Source organism: Aquarana catesbeiana, linkage group LG04 (genome assembly GCF_042186555.1).
Source record: "Aquarana catesbeiana isolate 2022-GZ linkage group LG04, ASM4218655v1, whole genome shotgun sequence".
Classification (NCBI taxonomy): domain Eukaryota; kingdom Metazoa; phylum Chordata; class Amphibia; order Anura; family Ranidae; genus Aquarana; species Aquarana catesbeiana.
The window spans coordinates 490,611,284-490,630,651 of record NC_133327.1 but is presented as its reverse complement, the minus strand read 5'-3'; the positions used below and the strand labels follow the sequence as shown (position 1 = coordinate 490,630,651).

General features: G+C 45.0%; 1 protein-coding gene across 1 annotated transcript in view; it reads right to left on the bottom strand.

Moving 5' to 3' along the window:
* The window catches only part of SOS1 (SOS Ras/Rac guanine nucleotide exchange factor 1), a 519,460-nt gene that overhangs the window by 362,391 nt on the left and 137,701 nt on the right, over nucleotides 1–19,368 (bottom strand). The window contains exon 4 of the mRNA XM_073627668.1: nucleotides 16,533–16,697. Coding sequence (XP_073483769.1) covers nucleotides 16,533–16,697 — 165 coding nt within the window. The remainder of the gene's footprint in view (nucleotides 1–16,532; nucleotides 16,698–19,368) is intronic.

The following is a 19,368-nucleotide window of genomic DNA, read 5'->3' as shown; positions in this document are numbered from 1 at the left end:
CAAGGGCCACGCTGCAGCGCCGCGCCATACTGAAGCCCATCCTAGAGCTGGCAAGAAGTCATGGTTGCACATACAGATGGGGTTACCCACTCGCGGTGACCTTCCGCACAGACCGAGCCTATTTTACACTACGCACACCAGCTGACCTTCCAGCCCTTTTCGAATTCATGGGGGCAGAACCGATACAGATTACAAATTGGCTGATAAGGATCCCACGTGCGACCGGTCGTCCGGGACGATCCTGAGCAGAAACAACCAGACCACCCGCTCACAGAGATCCCGGGGAAGGTCCCGTGCCAGACCAGAGAACGGAGCACGTGAGTCCTGAAGGTATTATTACAACAGCTTTTCACAAAGTGACTGCCTTTCATCCACGCTGACTACAAGTTAATGCTGAGTATCAGGTTTGCTAATCATATGTCTCCTGAACAGTTTATATTACTGCCCTACCCAAGTAGTGTGCGATTTTCCAGATATCCCATATACTGAGCACGGTGCTGTCCTCTACCCCCCCCTCTCAACCCTCCCGGTCATAGAATAAGACTGGCATGAGACTACCGGAGAAGTCCATTTATTTTTTCTTTATACATCCTGTTCATGCAGCCTGTCCCTGTTGGACACAGTGATAGATAATTCAAGGACGGGGGGCATCTTGCGGTAACTGGCGATGGGGAACTGATTAGCACACGCCTTACCGCCCTCCTCCCCTTCCCTTGCCGGAGCAGCTATCTGTGTGGCTGCAATGCCTCGGGAGGGGGGTCTCTCCCCCCCTCCCTTTCTCCCTCGTCCCCACGCTGGAGCGGGCGCGAAGAGGAGAGATAACACCCCTGACTCTGCACGCTTGACCGGATGCACATTAGAGGCGGTATGGGGAATGATACTACAACGCAAGAACTTTTGTTATGTATAATATGATATCAGTTTTTCTTAAGAGACCGGCGACTGCTCAGAGGTCTCACGTGAGCCCCCGGCTGGGGGTTTGGTGGTGTGGGGGGGGGGGATGAATCTAGAGATACTGATAGTCAGTGTCAGCAGAAGTATTCAGTGAGATGGCTCTTGTACGTGGTAGATAGATGACAGCTAAAACCAAGACACGGGGAGAGTGTAATGGATGTGTTGACTGGACGAAGGGCTGTGCGGGACTCTGACTGCAGTGGGACCCCAGAGAGAACTCAGCTTATTGTCCCTGCTGCATGTGTCCTCACTGATAGTCATTGCACTGTTGGAAGGTTGCCTACAGCCACCGCCAGTAAAACAACACATAAAGAAGTATGTTGATGTATGCCAGCTGTGTACTATTATCACCACCACCACAATTATGAAGGGTACACTCAGTTCAGTACATTTCGCAAACCAACCAGTAAATGTAGTCCTCAGCGTATGATATGGTTCTGTTTCGTTTTGAACGTTAATAAGTTGAATAAGATGACCACAACAGCGCTCATGCTGCCCAGAGCGCATACACATATATATATTTTCATATATGTAGTTTTAAGTCCGACACTAGAGACAGAATATGTTATGCTCAGAGTGCCATTTTCATTTTTCCATCTTTTGATCCGAGGGCTCGGGGAGGACATAGCCCTCCTCCCGAGGTCCTTGCTAGACACCTCCCCAATTAGGAAAACGCCACCAACCAGGTATTCTGGTGGGCATTGAAGTAATCTTCAGCTATATAGCAGTTAACCACTCATTGGATTGGGCGGAGTGGGAGATTCGTCTCCACGACACCCCTTACAACTTTAGAGTGGTCTTTACCCTAATCTGAACCTCTTTCCTTACTAGTCTACCACTTCTCTTTCCCTTCCTTTCCTCCCCCTTCCCCTTTCTTCCCCTCTATATCCGTACTATAGTCTTGCGAACATGGGGGTTCTCAAGATTGTCACCCTCAATGCAAAGGGGCTTAATGTCCCAGAAAAACGGAGAATGTTACTAAACGACATGAGATACATGAAGGCTGATATAGTATTAATTCAGGAGACGCATTTCAGAGAAAACAAATTCCCAATACTGAAAAACAGATATTACCCGACAGTATATCACTCCACCCATGTAGAAGCTAAATCCAGAGGAGTATCTATTCAGATATCCGCATCAGTACCATGGACGCTAGTAGACAAAAAGACAGACCCGGCGGGCAGGTTCCTTTTCCTGAAAGGCCTGATAGGCGGCGCCAAAGTGACCATAGCAAATTTTTACGTCCCTAATGAACACCAAGATACATTCATGAAAAAACACTTAAAAATACTACAGAATTTTTCTGAGGGCCAATTGATCGTAGGAGGGGATATCAACATCCCCTTGATCCCAGCAGAAGATACATCGACAGGCACATCCTCTATCACACGTGGCACTCGTAGAGAGATGCTTTCGGCCCTTCATGCAGCACAGCTGATAGATACCTGGCGCCTGTTTCACCCTGGGGAACGAGATTACACCTTTTTCTCTCGCCCACACCAGGTATATTCGCGCATTGATCTCTTTCTAGTGCCACACAACCAACTTCGAGCGGTTAAAGACACGCCATTGGATCCATTACATGGTCTGACCACGCTCCAGTTACCATGCAATATGACCTTACTGACTTTTTCAAAGGACAAAGAAAACCATGGAGACTAAATGAAAGTCTTCTCCAAGACCCAGACATAGTAGCAGACATCACGAAAGAAATCTCACACTACTTCCACACCAACACTTTAGAAGACGGAGATAGTGGACTAATATGGGAAGCACACAAAGCGGTGATCCGTGGAGTGCTTATCAAACATGGGGCAAGACTGAAAAAACAAAAGACAGCACAATTATCAACACTATTTGACAAACTCCATAAACTAGAATATGCCCACAAAATGGCACCGTCCAGACCACTAGGTAGCGAATTAGACACGATACGTATGCAAATAACAGACCTGCTCCAGTACAAGGCTAAGGCGGCTCTCCAGATTTCCTGCAAAAAGATTTACGAATCTGGTAACAAGTGTGGAAGACTATTGGCCCAATCTCTAAAATCACAGAACATGGCATCATACATCCCACACATTAACTCTCCCACGGGACAAAGAACAAATCACACAAGAATTTAGGCCGTATTCCGAAAATCTATACAATCTAAACATGACTCAACCTTCCCCAGAGAATATTGCAAAATATATAGCAGACTCCAAAATGCCCTCTTTAGCGACTGAGACGCGTGACCTACTAGACGAACCCATAACATTAACAGACATACAAATGGCAATTAAAAACACCAAGCAAGGGAAAGCCCCGGGCCCTGACGGTTTTACAATCCAATATTACAAGACGCTGCTCCCAGCATTAGGACAACACTTGACCAACCTCTTCAACGACCTAGGTAAAGGGAGTTTACTACATAACAACACATTACAAGCCCAAATAACAGTAATTCATAAAGAAGATAAAGACCCAACCCAGTGCGGCAGCTACCGTCCAATTTCCTTACTGAACACGGACCTGAAACTATTCACAAAAATTTTGGCGACGAGATTACAACAACATATACCCAACTTGATTCACCTGGATCAAGTAGGCTTCGTTCCTACCAGAGAGGCGAGGGACAATACTACTAAAGTCCTAAACTTACTCTATAACGCCACAATGACGGACACACCGATGGTCTTGCTCAGTACAGATGCTGAAAAGGCATTTGATCGGGTAAACTGGTCGTTTATGCTCACAACGTTAAGACACATTGGCCTAGGGAACACTATGCTAAATTGGATCTCGGCAGTCTATACCGCACCGACTGCTAGAGTTAGGGTTAACGGCGTAATGTCAGACTCCTTTCAAATCTCGAATGGCACTCGGCAAGGGTGCCCGCTTTCGCCCCTTCTCTTTGCATTATCACTGGAACCATTCCTCTGCCATATTAGATTAAACCCGGACATTTCCGGAATCACCATAGCTAACACTCAGTATAAGATATCTGCATATGCAGACGACTTGATGTTCTCATTAACAAACCCAGTTATTTCTCTTCCAAACCTACTAAAGGAATTTTCCATATATGGATCCCTGGCCTTCCTGAAAATTAACCTGGCCAAATCAGTAGCCATGGGTGTAGGTATCCCTCCATCGCTACTCACATCTCTTAAAGCCAGTTTTAAACTGAAGTGGACAGACCAAGCTCTAAAATATCTGGGTACATATATCCCCCAAACAGTGTCGAATCTATACAAATCTAATTTTCCGCCACTACTGACAAATATAAAAACACTGCTAAACACATGGCAATCAGGTCTACATTCCTGGTTGGGGCGCTGCAACATTCTGAAGATGTCCATATTACCAAAAATACTATATCTAATGCAGGCCATCCCAATACGTATGCCCCGCGGATTTTTTAAACAGATACAAACAATATTTATTGACTTTGTCTGGGCTAAGAAAAGACCCAGACTGCCAATTAAGTTACTTGTCCTCCCCAAGTCATATGGGGGGTTGGCACTACCCGATATACGCGCGTATCACCAAGCGCTACACTTGGGAAGACTCATAGATTGGCGTAGACATAAAGAGACCAAACTATGGACCCAACTAGAGCAATCCCTCACCACAATTCCGTTGGGTGGTACCCCGTGGTGTTATCAAAGCCTACCAATAGAACTTAAACGACATCCTCTGATAGGCAACACTGCCCGAATCTGTGCTAAACTAACTTCTAATCCAAACATCTCATCCCGAAACTCGCCCCTCTATCCAATTATAGGACACCCTCTATTCACGCCAGGACTACAGGATAGAGTTTTCCTGAAATTGGGGGAAGCAGGTATACATATGGCCTCCCATTTCAGTTCGGGAGGACGCTGGAGAACATACGAGGAGCTCTCTAACCCACTAGGGAGGTTCCGTCTAGACTTTATGCGGACACTCCAACTAGGTCACTTCCTGCATTCCATCCCACCCCCCACAGACGCTAACCAAGGACTTACGACTCTAGAAGAACTTTGTACTGACACGGGCACCTTACCACATACAATCTCATTGATGTATAGTCTTCTGAATACACCCCCACGGACTACATACCCCCGGGTTTAACCAAATGGGAAGAGGAGCTAGACTACAGTTTCAACCACACGCAGAGACAACGCATATTACGTTTCACACACAAGTCGTCCATCTGTGCTAAAACCCAGGAAACAAATTATAAAATACTATCCAGGTGGTATAGGACCCCAGCACAACTACATAAAATATTTCCTACTACGTCTGAAGTGTGCTGGCGATGTCAAAAAGACAAAGGAACCCTGCTACACATATTTTGGTCATGTCCCAAGCTCTCCCGTTTTTGGAGGGTAATACACGAGACGGTACAACTATTCACCGACAGGACAATTACAAAAGACCCTGCATTCTTTTTACTGCACGCCACTGAGACTCCAGATAAGGCATACAAACGATCGGTCATACGACATCTGTTAGATGCAGCCAAAGCCTGCATACCCCTATGCTGGAAATCCACCATACCACCGTCCATTGACATGTGGCTGGGGAAGGTGGAAGACATAAGACAAATGGAAGACCTTATCCACACGGCACAACATAGGGAAGAAGCATTCTCTAAAACATGGCAACTATGGTCGATGTTTATATACTCGGCGGCAGGTCAATCTTTGAGAGGAGTAGCTGACACCCGTTGATGGTGCGGTTGTGCATGCTGAGATACCAGGTTCCTACGAGCAGAATCATAGATATCTAGGAACACGGACTTTTTGACCCTACATGTTCGCGAGATTTCCCCCCCCCCCCCAGTCCCTCCATTCCTGCCCCCTTCTCCCCTCTATGCTATACTTTCTTTTCTTTCTTTCCACTCAGTTTTCAACACCCCCTAATTCTTCCTACTTTTAATAAATTAAGAAAATAGAGGACCGGCACAATGGGAGTTAGTACTAAAAGACGATATATAGTTACTAAGAATCCACAATATGACACGCTACAGTCCTATAAGCATTAATGTACTGTTATGGAAATAACAAGTTAGTTGTTGATCTATTAATAAGAAATATGCAAGAATGTGTATTACGATACTGTACCTGACGTGTTATCTGATGCATGTATTTCTATGTACCTGTTGACCCATGAGGGTCGTGTTCTCCACTTAAATAAACAATTTAACAAAAAATCTTTAAATCATAACCCTTGGTAATAAGCTGTTGAAGTTGTTTTTTGTATGCATTGGGGGGTTATTGGGGAGTGTTTGATAAGTACCAGGTTCATTCAAAATTCTAAACATCTCCTCATATTGGCTCTTATCCAGAACCACTATGCCCCCTCCTTTGTCCGCGTGACGGACAACCAAATTTTTTTGTGCGCATAATGATTCCAATCCCTCTTTCGACAATGGAGAGTTTCGAATACGCTTAACAGGCAGTTTGGATAAATCACTGAGAACGAGATCCCTGAACATTTTTACTGCCGGTGCGGTGGGTACAGGAGGGGAGAAAAGAGAAGGATTCGATAGTCCTGAATGTACCGTTCCAGATGTGGCAGCCGGAAAATCTGTACGTACAGGGTTAGAAATCAAGTACCTTTGAATGTTGATTTTTCGTATGTACTTATGCACATCGATAAATGTGTGAAATTTATCTAGTTTTTTCATTGGGGCGAATTTGAGGCCTTTGTCAAGTACAGATAATTCAGCTTTCGTTAGGATGTGAGAACTTAGATTAAAGACACCCTGGCCACTCAGGTTCTCTTTCTCTTTTCTCCTTTGTAATTTCCTCCACCCTCTGCAGCCTCTCTTTGGTCTGGACCTCATTTCCTTGCGCGTCGGTCCTCGTGAAAACCCTGATTGTTGTAATGATTAGTAGTATGTGTATATACAGGGTGATCCAAGTTCTCCCTCCTACGTTCAGGGCTGTACTCATCTCTCAAGGGTGTATAACAATTGTATGTGGGGACTGGAGAGGGGTAGCGATAATGTAAGTTATCCCTGTGATAAAAATCAGAGCGTGTCTCTTGTCTCCTTGCTGGAGACTGATAGGACTGATTGTTATAATTATAGTTTTGGGGGTGTGTATTGCTTCTAGGGTTGCCCCTACCCCGCATATTGCCCCTTTGGTTACCTCTCCCTCTCTGGGGGTTTCTAGGGGTCTGTGGATTGTCATAATATACCCTCTGTTGGGAAAGATGAGGAACGTCATCATGTCTATCTCTCCCTCTGAGGGTATTGCGGCCACGAGGGGCGCTTGTTTTAGGGTTGGGTTGTGATATAGTGGTTATCACTGATGAGGCACCTATTGGTATGTTACCATTTGATGGGGCACCCATTGGTATGTTACCTTCGGCTGTGTTTGTAACGCCCTCCATAGGTGAACTGGTACTCAGAAGTTTTTGCCACCCAAATACAGCGTTTGCTCTATAATCACCCACATCCCTGGAGTATTTCCTCTGCTTTTTATGTTTTTGGTCCCGATCTTCCTTCTCCAGATGGCTCTGGAGATTGGAGGACAGGGTATTATACTCCATAGTGTTCTTATGGGCAGACAGTTTATCCTTTAACTCTTTGATTTCTCTATCAAGACCGAGAAGTTTATTGTTTTTCTTGGAAATAAGTAAATTTAAAAAACTGATACCTGTGTCATTAAAATAATTAAACCACGACTCCAGGTCTGTTTCTCCCTGTTGTGGTTGTACTTCCCAGCGGAGGCTTCTGGGAACCATTTTCTCTATGATGTATTGTTGTAGGAAGGCTAGATCCCACCGTAAATGAAGTTCGGTGGTCATAACATTCTTTAATCTAAGAAATAACCCCCCAATTTCAGTATCACTTCCTGAGGCAACGAACACTCCTTCAGTATTAACTCTATGGGAGGCACGATAATCAAATATATCCATAATTAGGATTTTGTGAGCGCGCTGAACTACGCCGCGCGCATGCGCGAGCATGGTTTTTTATCGTAATATACGTTAGGGGGGATGTCACTGATGTGGTGACGCAGAGTCACGGCCTAACCCTCCATACACCCACTAAGAGGTCATAAGGGGTAGTAACAAGTGGAAGTGGGAGGTTCTGGACGCCGGGACTCTGCATCATGTCTCCTCCTGAAGCACATGACACCATTAGACCTATGGGAATGGAATCATTTGAAAGAGAGGCTTGGAAGGCACTCAGCATCATGTCTCCTCCTGAAGCACATGACACCATTAGACCTATGGGAATGGAATCATTTGAAAGAGAGGCTTGGAAGGCACTCAGCATCATGTCTCCTCCTGAAGCACATGACACCATTAGACCTATGGGAATGGACTCTGCATCATGTCTCCTCCTGAAGCACATGACACCATTAGACCTATGGGAATGGAATTATTTGAAAGAGAGGTTTGGAAGGCATTCAGCATCATGTCTCCTCCTGAAGCACATGACACCATTAGACCTATGGGAATGGAATCATGTGAAAGAGAGGCTTGGAAGGCACTCAGCACCACATCTTCTCTTGAAACACATGACACCATTAGACCTATGGGAATTGAATTACATGAAAGAGAGGCTTGGAAAGCACTCGGGTCCGCCATTTTGGATGACCCCGGAAGTGCCAATGCAAACAAGCCTGGGAGCTGGATTCTCATCAGAGGGGTCCTTGTCCCTATATAAAGGAGTCTGGCTGCAGTGGGCAAGTACCCCAGACGAAGTCTTGTATGATGAAACGCGTCGGGAGGACTCCACTGCCGCCATTTTACTTGCAAGCGCTTTTTATTCTGAAATGTAAGTGTTTTTCCTTTTAATAAATTTTTTATGGTTTACGGAATTACGCTATGAGCCCCTTCTTCATTACATGTGGGTAATGTCCATTGGTGTCCAAGCTTCCATATGAAGAAGACCTCTTTGGGATAGCAACGTTACAACTTCACCATTCACCAGCCCTTGGTTCCCTACCTTCATTGCCAGTGAGCAATCCAAGCCTGTTTGACCCATATAGCGTATGCTAGGTGGGTCCCAACTTTCTGGTAAGCCTCCAGTCATCCTAGGTGGCGGTTTCGCACAAGTGTTTGTCAGCACATGTTGGATTACATACAAAAATCTCTCACGAGTATATGTTTTGGAATTTATCACCATTGCAAAATTTATGTTCATCGTACCTGCACATTCAGTTTTGGACTTTATTGCCATTTTTACATCTTGTTATCACTTTTGGTGACCCTAAGGCTTTATAACATAAGTGTTCTATATGTATGAATGTTCACAAAGTATACAAAACACTATCTTTTCACAATTCATTTTGCTATTATATGTGGTATAGCAATATTCTCTTTCTCATTTTTTAGCGCTACACTTGGTTACATATGATTACAAATTTTCTATTTGTTGTGTTAGCTGCTTACATCTATGACTTTTTTGGAGTAAGCGCATGGTTTATAGGTTTTTTATGCACTGGGCACTTAAACCCCCTTCCTAACCAGACCAATTTTCAGCTTTCGGTGCTCTCACATTTTGAATGACAATTACTCAGTCATGCAACACTGTACCCATATGAAATTTTTGTCCTTTTTTTCACACAAATAGAGCTTTCTTTTGGTGCTATTTAATCACCGTTGGGTTTTTTATTTTTTGAGCTATAAAAGAAAAAAATCCCTTGTAATAGGAATATGGCATGACAGGTCCTCTTTACAGTGAGATATGGGGTCAATAAGACCCCACATCTCACCTCTAGGCTGGGAAGCCTGAAATAAAAAAAAAATAAAAATATCCTGGCTTCGATCGTAGCGGGGAGACGGTAGAAGCACCGGAGGGCGGCGGGAAGGGGGGGAGGTCCCCTCTCGCCTCCCATAAGAACGATCAAGCAGTGGAACAGCCGCTATGATCATTCTTATGGTGTAGGGAATCGCCGCCTGAAAAAGCTGATATCTGAATGATGCCTGTAGCTGCAGGCATCATTCAGATATCCCCGCACAAAGTCAAGGACGTCGTATGATGGCCGGCGGGCGGGAAGTGGTTAAAACACATTTTTTTTTTTAACACAAAGTTGTCCATTTATACAATATTTCTAACACATAGCATGTACATACCAAAAATGACACCCCAAAATAGATTCTCCTACTCCTCCTGAGTACGGCGATACCACATGTGTGAGACTTCCACAGCCTGGCCACATACAGAGGCCGAGTACAGCTGAATATGGCCGAGCATGGCTGAGCATGGCTGCGCATGGCTGCGCATGGCTGGGTATGGCTGCGCATGGCAGGGTATGGCTGCGCATGGCAGGGTATGACAGAGTATTGTGGGGTGTTGCAGAGTACTGCGGGGTGTTGCAGAGTATTGCGGGGTGTTGCAGAGTATTGCAGGGTGTTGCAGGGGATTGCGGGGTGTTGCAGGGGATTGCGGGGTGTTGCAGAGGATTGCGGGGTGTTGCAGAGGATTGCAGGGTGTTGCGGAGTAGTACAGAGTATTGCGGAGTAGTACAGAGTATTGCGGAGTAGTGCAGTCTATTGCGGGGTATTGCAGGGTATTAAAGAGTATTGCGAGGTGTTGCGGAGTATTGCGGGGTGTTGCGGAGTATTGTGGGGTGTTGCGGAGTATTGTGGGGTATTGCAGAGTATTGTGGGGTGTTGCAGAGTAGTGTGGGGTATTGTGGGGTGTTGCGGAGTATTGTGGGTTGTTGCAGAGTATTGTGGGGTATTGTGGGTTGTTGCAGAGTATTGTGGGGTATTGTGGGGTATTGTGGGGTATTGTGGAGTATTGTGGAGTATTGCGGAGTATTGTGGGGTATTGCGGGGTATTGCGGGGTATTGTGGGGTATTGTGGGGTGTTGCAGAGTAGTGTGGGGTATTGTGGGGTATTGCAGAGTATTGTGGGGTAGTGCAGAGTAGTGCAGAGTTGTGCAGAGTTGTGCAGAGTTGTGCAGAGCATTGTGGGGTATTGCGGGGTAGTGCGGGGTAGTGCGGAGTAGTGCAGAGCATTGTGGGGTATTGCGGATTAGTGCCGAGTAGTGCCGAGTAGTGCAGAGTATTGTGGGGTATTTTAGTATGGAGGGATGGCTGAGCATGGAGGGATGGATGGATGTGACTGTATTTGTCACAGAGCAGCGTTGTGGGCACTACAGATGCAGCCCACAACGCTGCTACCATCCGATCCCTCCCCTGCTCCTCCCCCTCTGTACCGATCGGTACACAGAGGGGAGGGAGGAACCGGCATCATGACATGACGCCGGTTTGTTTACATGTGATCGCTCCGTCATTTGACGGAGCGATCACATGGCAAACGGCCGCGATTAGCGGCCGTTCACCGTGATCAGTGATGTGCCGGGTCCTCTGGACCCGGTGGTCACGGAAGTTCTCGGGTGCGCGCCCCAGGGGGCGCGCGAGAGCAGCATTCTGGGAGGACATCCATGGACGCCCTCCCAGGATAAGCCGACCGCGCTGTGGCCGTCTTTCGGCTATGGCCCGGTCGGCATGTGGTTAAAGGAGAAAACCTACTAGAATGAAAAAATTCTGTGGAATCTCCCTTACCTTATCCAGCCACAGGGTTCTGTTATACAGACCCAATCTTCACCTCTCACGGTGGGCTCCGTTTGGAAAAACCTTCGGAGACTGGGGCCCCCTACGGATAGGGGGATCCGCAGTTCTGGGCCTGTAAAGCACCCGGCCAGAAATAAGGCTAGAAAAAACATTTTCTGAAATGTGGGGTCCATCTCTCTAAAAAGAGGAAGCGTTACAGGTAAAACCTTGTTTCTTCGGACACGAGGCCCGGGTACCATCCAATTCGGCCTAGAAAGGACACTTTGAAATGGATCTGGTTCGCCTGGCTTGCCCCAGTATAGGATATAGGATATTCCCTTTGGAGCTCAGCACAGGACATCTTTACACGTCCAACACCTAAGACACTGGCGTAAAAACTGAGGTATCCCTGCAAGTGGAGGGATTATATAGGGGGTTGAACTTCCTGTTTAGGGTGTGACCAATGTCCAATTACCTGGTGATACCCTATATAACCCATCAGTAATTACTGAGGCTCTGTGTCCCGTGATGTATGAGAAAGAAAGAAGGTCTATCTTTTAACCACTTCAATACCAGGCACTTAGACACCTTCCCGCCCAGCCCAATTTTGACCAGTGCTGTTGCAATTTGAATGACAATTGCGCGGCCATGCTACACTGTACCCAAACAATTTTTTTTATCATTTTGTTCCCACAAATAGAGCTTTCTTTTGGTGGTATTTGATCACCTCTGCGGTTTTTATTTTTTGCGCAACAAATAAAAAAAGACCGAAAATTTCGAAAAAAAACAAGTTTTTCTTTGTTTCTGTTAAATTTTTTTGTAAATAAGTACGCTTTCTCCTTCAATAATGGGCACTGATATAGCTGCACTGATGGGCACTGATACGGCGGCACTGATGGGCACCGATGAGGTGGCACCAATGAGGTGGCACTGATGAGGTGGCACTAACGGGCACTGATGATGGGCACTGATAGGCGGCACTGATGGGCACTGATAGGTGGCACTGATGGGCACTGATAGGTGGCACTGGTATGCGGCACTGATGGGCACTCATAGGTGGCACCGATGGGCACACATAGGCGACACTGATGGGCACTCGTAGGTGGCATTGATTGGCATATATGGGTGGCACTGATGGGTACTTATGTGTGGCACTGATGGGCACTGATAGGTGGGCACTGATGGGCACAGATGGGCACTGACAGGTGGCATCGATGGGCAATGACAGGTGGCACCGATGGGCAATGACAGGTGGCACTGATATAGCATTGCTGGGCAGATCTGGTCATTGCTGGGCAGATCTTTGGCATAATAGTGCCAATCAGTGCCCATTTGTGGGCACTGATTGGCACAGATTGGGCACATGTGGATGGCCATGGGGTACATACCTGGCCATCCACGTTGCCCCTTCCCTGGTGGTCCTAGTGGCATCCCTGGTAGTCCAGTGGGGTGATCTGCGGGGGGGCTGCGCTGATAAACAATCAGCGCAGACCCCCCCTGCCAGGAGAGCCGCCGATCAGCTCTCCTCTACTTGCGTCTGTCAGACGCGAGTGAGGAAGAGCCGATCAACGGCTCTTCCTATTGACAGCGTGATCAGCCGTGATTGGACACGGCTGATCACGTGGTAAAGAGCCTCCGCCGGAGGCTTTTTACCAAGATCAGTGTAGCGGTGTGTCAGACTGACACACCGCTCCACCAATCGCCGCGATGCGCGCCCCCGGGGGCGCGCTGCGGCATGTTATCCTGCTGGACGTCATATGACGTCCAGTCAGGATAACACAACCACTTCCCGGACGTCAATCCGCTATAGGGCGGGCGGGAAGTGGTTAAGGACACTAGCAAAAAAAACAGTAAGGACACAGAGTGGGGCGGGGTGGGGTTATAAGAGTGCATGCCCAGCAAAGCTTTTGCCAGTTTCCAAACATCTTAAGGTAGCATCCTACAAAACCCCAGGATCTATGAATATCCACTATGTGCCCTGTACAGTATGATTAAAATATTTTGAGATCATCCATTCAGTTCCTAAAAGGTAAATTCTATTGCTTGGCAGTTTAAAGTATACCAGTCAGGTGAAAACCCTTTGTAAATGAACTTGCATGAAGTGAAAGCATATATCTTCAGATGTCTTCATGAATATCTTGGGAATACTAAAACCTAGAGTGCTTGAATAACTAAAGTTCAACATTTCTGGAATTGCAGGCAAATCACTTCCCTATTATATCTGCCTATTGACCCATGATGGGTAACCTCACTGGCCAAATAGGATGTACACAAGTTTGAAGGGCAAAGGCCTGCCATTTACACTAGGTGGAAGGACTGACATGTGCATATAAAACATTAAATCAAAATATATGAAAATGTATGGCATAAATTGGGATAAAATATTAGGAACAAAGAATACGGAGGAGAGATGGGTTTGCTTTAAGAGCATATTAAATAAGGGCATTAGCCAATGTATCCCATTGGGTAATAAATTTAAAAGAGCGAACAAACATCCTGGATGGCTTAACTCCAATGTAAAAATGCATATAAAAGCAAAGGAGAAGGCCTTCAACAAATACAAGGTTGAGGGATCATCCTCAGAATTCAGAATTTATAAAGAATGCAATAAGAAATGTAAGGGTGCAATTAGGATGGCTAAGATAGAACATGAAAGACACATAGCGGAGGAGAGCAAAAAAAATCCCAAGAAATTCTTTAAGTATGTAAACAGTAAAAAAGGGAGGACAGACCATATTGGCCCCATAAAGAATGAGGAAGGACATCTGGTTACAAAGGATGGGGAGATGGCAAAGGTATTGAATTTATTCTTCTCCTCAGTCTTCACAAGTGAATCGGGGGGCTTCAGTAACCAAAACTGCAGTGTTTATCCTCATGACACAACACAGGAAGCACCTACATGGTTAACAGAGGACGGAATTAAAATTAGACTTGAGAAACTTAACATTAATAAATCACCGGGACCAGATGGCTTGCATCCGAGGGTACTTAGGGAACTCAGTCAGGTGATTGCCAGACCGTTGTTCCTAATTTTTACAGACAGTCTATTGACTGGAATGGTACCAGCTGATTGGAGAAAAGCCAATGTAGCACCAATATTTAAAAAGGGCCCAAAAAACATCCCTGGGAATTACAGACCAGTTATAGCCTAACATCAATAGTATGTAAACTCTTGGAGGGGATGATAAGGGACTATATACAAGATTTTAGTAATAAGAATGATATCATTAGCAGTAATCAGCATGGATTCATGAAGAATCGTTCTTGCCAAACCAATCTATTAACCTTCTATGAGGAGGTGAGTTGCCATCTAGATAAAGGAAGGCCCGTAGACGTGGTGTATCTGGATTTTGCAAAAGCATTTGACACAGTTCCCCATAAACGTTTACTGTACAAAATAAGGTGCGTTGGCATGGACCATAGGGTGAGTACATGGATTGAAAACTGGCTACAAGGGCGTGTTCAGAGGGTGGTGATAAATGGGGAGTACTCAGAATGGTCAGGGGTGGGTAGTGGGGTTCCCCAGGGTTCTGTGCTGGGACCAATCCTATTTAATTTGTTCATAAACGACCTGGAGGATGGGATAAACAGTTCAATCTCTGTATTTGCAGACGATACTAAGCTAAGCAGGGCAATAACTTCTCCGCAGGATGTGGAAATCTTGCAAAAAGACCTGAACAAATTAATGGGGTGGGCGACTACATGGCAAATGAGGTTCAATGTAGAAAAATGTAAAATAATGCATTTGGGTGGCAAAAATATGAATGCAATCTATACACTGGGGGGAGAACCTCTGGGGGAATCTAGGATGGAAAAGGACCTGGGGGTCCTAGTAGATGATAGGCTCAGCAATGGCATGCAATGCCAAGCTGCTGCTAATAAAGCAAACAGAATATTGGCATGCATTAAAAGGGGGATCAACTCCAGAGATAAAACGATAATTCTCCCGTTCTACAAGACTCTGGTCCGGCCGCACCTGGAGTATGCTGTCCAGTTCTGGGCACCAGTCCTCAGGAGGGATGTACTGGAAATGGAGCGAGTACAAAGAAGGGCAACAAAGCTAATAAAGGGTCTGGAGGATCTTAGTTATGAGGAAAGGTTGCGAGCACTGAACTTATTCTCTCTGGAGAAGAGACGCTTGAGAGGGGATATGATTTCAATTTACAAATTCTGTACTGGTGACCCCACAATAGGGATAAAACTTTTTCGCAGAAGAGAGTTTAATAGGACTCGTGGCCACTCATTACAATTAGAAGAAAAGAGGTTTAACCTTAAACTACGTAGAGGGTTCTTTACTGTAAGAGCGGCAAGGATGTGGAATTCCCTTCCACAGGCGGTGGTCTCAGCGGGGAGCATTGATAGCTTCAAGAAACTATTAGATAATCACCCGAATGACCGCAACATACAGGGATATGTAATGTAATACTGACACATAATCACACACATAGGTTGGACTTGATGGACTTGTGTCTTTTTTCAACCTCACCTACTATGTAACTATGTAACTATGTATGCAGAGAGAATGATGAAGAGTATCAATTATCCTGATAAATCCTGTCAAAAAACAAACAATGTTAAACATTCTGTAATATCAACCGGGCAGCCATATTGAGGGCTGTCCGGGTCAATTCTCCCCTGAAATATCAGCCCTACATAGAATAATAAGCATAAATATTATTTCCGATATCCCTATACTTGCAGATGGGCATAGTAGGGGACTTTTATTTCCATGGCCTGAATATTTGCAGGTTAAGAAGCAGGGAGATCCAACAGACTGTGATACCTGCTAACAGGATTCACAGAGAAGAAGAGCCCTGGACACACAAAATTCATGCAAAGATGAAACCGCAAATTTCCATAATTTGCTAATCCTAAACATGCAAATATTTAAAGCACAGGAAACCAAAGGCTCCTGCTCTGCTCATTTGCAAGTATGGGAATAACAGAAATATTAATAATGACCAAACATAGGATTCATAGTAAGGAGGTGCCCTGGATGCACATAATTCAAGCTACCGGTAGAATAAAACAGACAAGCAGAAAATTTATTGGTTTACAAACAAAGGAACTACTGCACTTACCTTATCCACACACATTGCAACCTTGATGTCTTGTTTGGTAATTTCATAATGCCTGATATTCCGTACATAATTCCCAGCAAGTTTTAATATATCAGCAGAAATGTATTCTAATACTGCTACTATGTAAACAGATACTTGATGGTCAATTTTATAACCTAAGACCTCCTGTAAAAAAAAAAAAAATAAATAAGTGTTACTGGTATATATTGAGTTACAGATGTACATTTTCATTCATGACAGCTTGCTTACTATTATGATCTGTAATTTGCTACAGCTAATCACGTGGTATGGGGTGCTGCGATTGGCCTAGGTACCATGTGAAAACTGTGGGCCAATCACAGCATGACATTGGAATCATGTGATCGCTATGACCAATTATAGTGATCACATGATACCCTGGCTGCTGGTACTGATCACTGCGGCCAGTGGACACAGCGGTCACGGGTCTGCGCTGCTGCACGCCCCAGGGGTGTCAGGTACGTCACGGTGCCTGCAGCTCCCACCCGCTTGCAGTATAGTTACTGTGAGCGGGAGTTGGCAAGTGGTTAAACCCAAACTTTATTATATTGCAGCTTACCAATTCTTTTAGGTGATGGCTGTATAGGTTTATTTTTAGAGGCTTTCTTTATTCTATTTTCAACTGGTAATCCAGACAGCAATCTGTTTTTCACAGTACAAACTCTCCAGCAGAATGTGTGAGTTTACATGTATAAGATAAAGCACTTAACACTGGCAGGGGTGATTAAAACGATCAGCTTTTATTTATTCATACAAATCCTTTATCCGAAAAGAATAAAAACTGTTTGCTGTTTGGCTTCAATTTGTTATTGTTTCTAAATCTGTTAATACATTTAACACTAAAATGTAGTGTTGCCTCTGCTGCCTCTAAGACCGAAAACTGAGCAATCACATGACCGATGACCGATCAGTTCAGGATCTTCTCTGAGCAGAGAGCGGTGACTATCTGGCACCGGCTCTCTGCTCTGTCCAATGCTCGCTGGAGTGCTGGGCTTTGGAGGGAGCGAGAACAGCTGGCTCAGCCACTCAGTGGAGCACTAAGAGGCTAAGCTAGTTGCTGGTCCATATCTGGGTGGATCCCAATATTAACCAAAGGACCAGCCGCCGCAGTTGTATTGCGGCAATGTGGCTCGATCCTGCAAATCGCTGTCATTGCATGTCGGCTCGTACACGGCGATTTGTGGGTGTGCACGTGCCGCCGGACACACGCATGCCCACTGGCTAGCGGGGGAGTTAATCAGCGGGTGGGGCGGGCTCTAAGTCCGCCGACCACCCGCGATCATTTCCCGCAGTGACTGAACGGTAATCTGTCTGTGTAAACAAGGCAAATTCCCGTTCTGACAGGGGAGATCACACAGATCCGGTCTTTCTGCTATGCAGGAAGACGGGTCTGTGTGTTTCCCCAGTGACGCAGTCCCCCATACAGTTAGTAAACACACCCAGGGAACACATTTAACCCCTTGATCACCTCTGGTGTTAACATCTTCCCTGCCAGTGTCATTAGTACAATAACAGTGCATATTTTTAGTACCGAAAATTATTAGTATTAATTAATTAGTATTAATTAATTATTAATTAATAGTATTAGTATTTAGTATAAAATTTTTAGTATTTTTAGTACTGTAATAATGTCACTGGTTCCCAAAAAAGTGTAAAAAATGTCAGTTAGGTGTCCGACCTGTCCGCCGCAATGTCGCAGGCCCGCTAAAAATCGCAGATCACCGCCATTGTTAGTAAAAATAAAAAATAATAATAAAAATGCCATAAATCTAATCCCTATTTTGTAGACGCTAAATCTTTTGCGCAAATCAATATACGGTTATTGCGATTTTTTTTACCAAAAATATGTAGAATACATATTGGCCTAAACTGATTGAGAACCTAAACCCAGTACAATCTGCGCTATCCTCATTCACCTACAGTGATAATAAAATCAATAAATGTGAACAAACGACTATAGACATAAAGTGCTGCAACCAAAAAATGAACTCGAATATCTAGTTCTATGCCATGTATATTAAATTCAGGTGCGCTACTAGTGTCTCAATGGTTAAAGTTGATCTTCAACTCAAAACTTCTAAATATTTGCTTAAGTGGCAAAAAATAATAAACATAAGTGAATTCCCAAAAAAGGAAATAAATAACAAAAATTTGTTGAAATAGTGTATCAAACACAAATATGTATCAAAAATAATGTGTTTCAATAAAAATAGGCCTTCTTTATATTAGTCGGATAGCTGATCCTTTTGGTGTCTGAACTTGCTGACAAGGTGATATATAAACATGCTGACAAAGCGGTAACATAAGGGGGGGCCGCTTACCAGATAAGTTGGACCCCTATTACAGGGGTCTTTAGAGCCTCACAGGTACCAGATTCTGGGCAGGAATGGCTGCTTAACGTCATCGAATCCGCCTTGGCTTATTACCGAGCACCAGGATGATCTCACCTCGACCGATGCTACTGTGTAATCTCAGATGTCTCCAGGGTTTTGCCGATGCCGGGGCTTAAGGGCTCAGCCAGCAGAAGTTTTTTCTATCCTTTTTTGAACTTGTTAATGAGGGATCACACAGGAGCAAAGTTTGGGATACGGCATTCCAGTGTTTTGGAGGTACGCGGGGCAGATTCCTAACCGCAGATGAAATCAGCTGTCTGAGCCCTTAAGCCCCGGCATCGGTAAAACCCTGGAGACATCTGAGATTACACAGTAGCATCGGTCGAGGTGAGATCATCCTGGTGCTCGGTAATAAGCCAAGGCGGATCCGAAGCCGTTAAGCAGCCGTTCCTGCCCAGAATCTGGTACCTGTGAGGCTCTAAAGA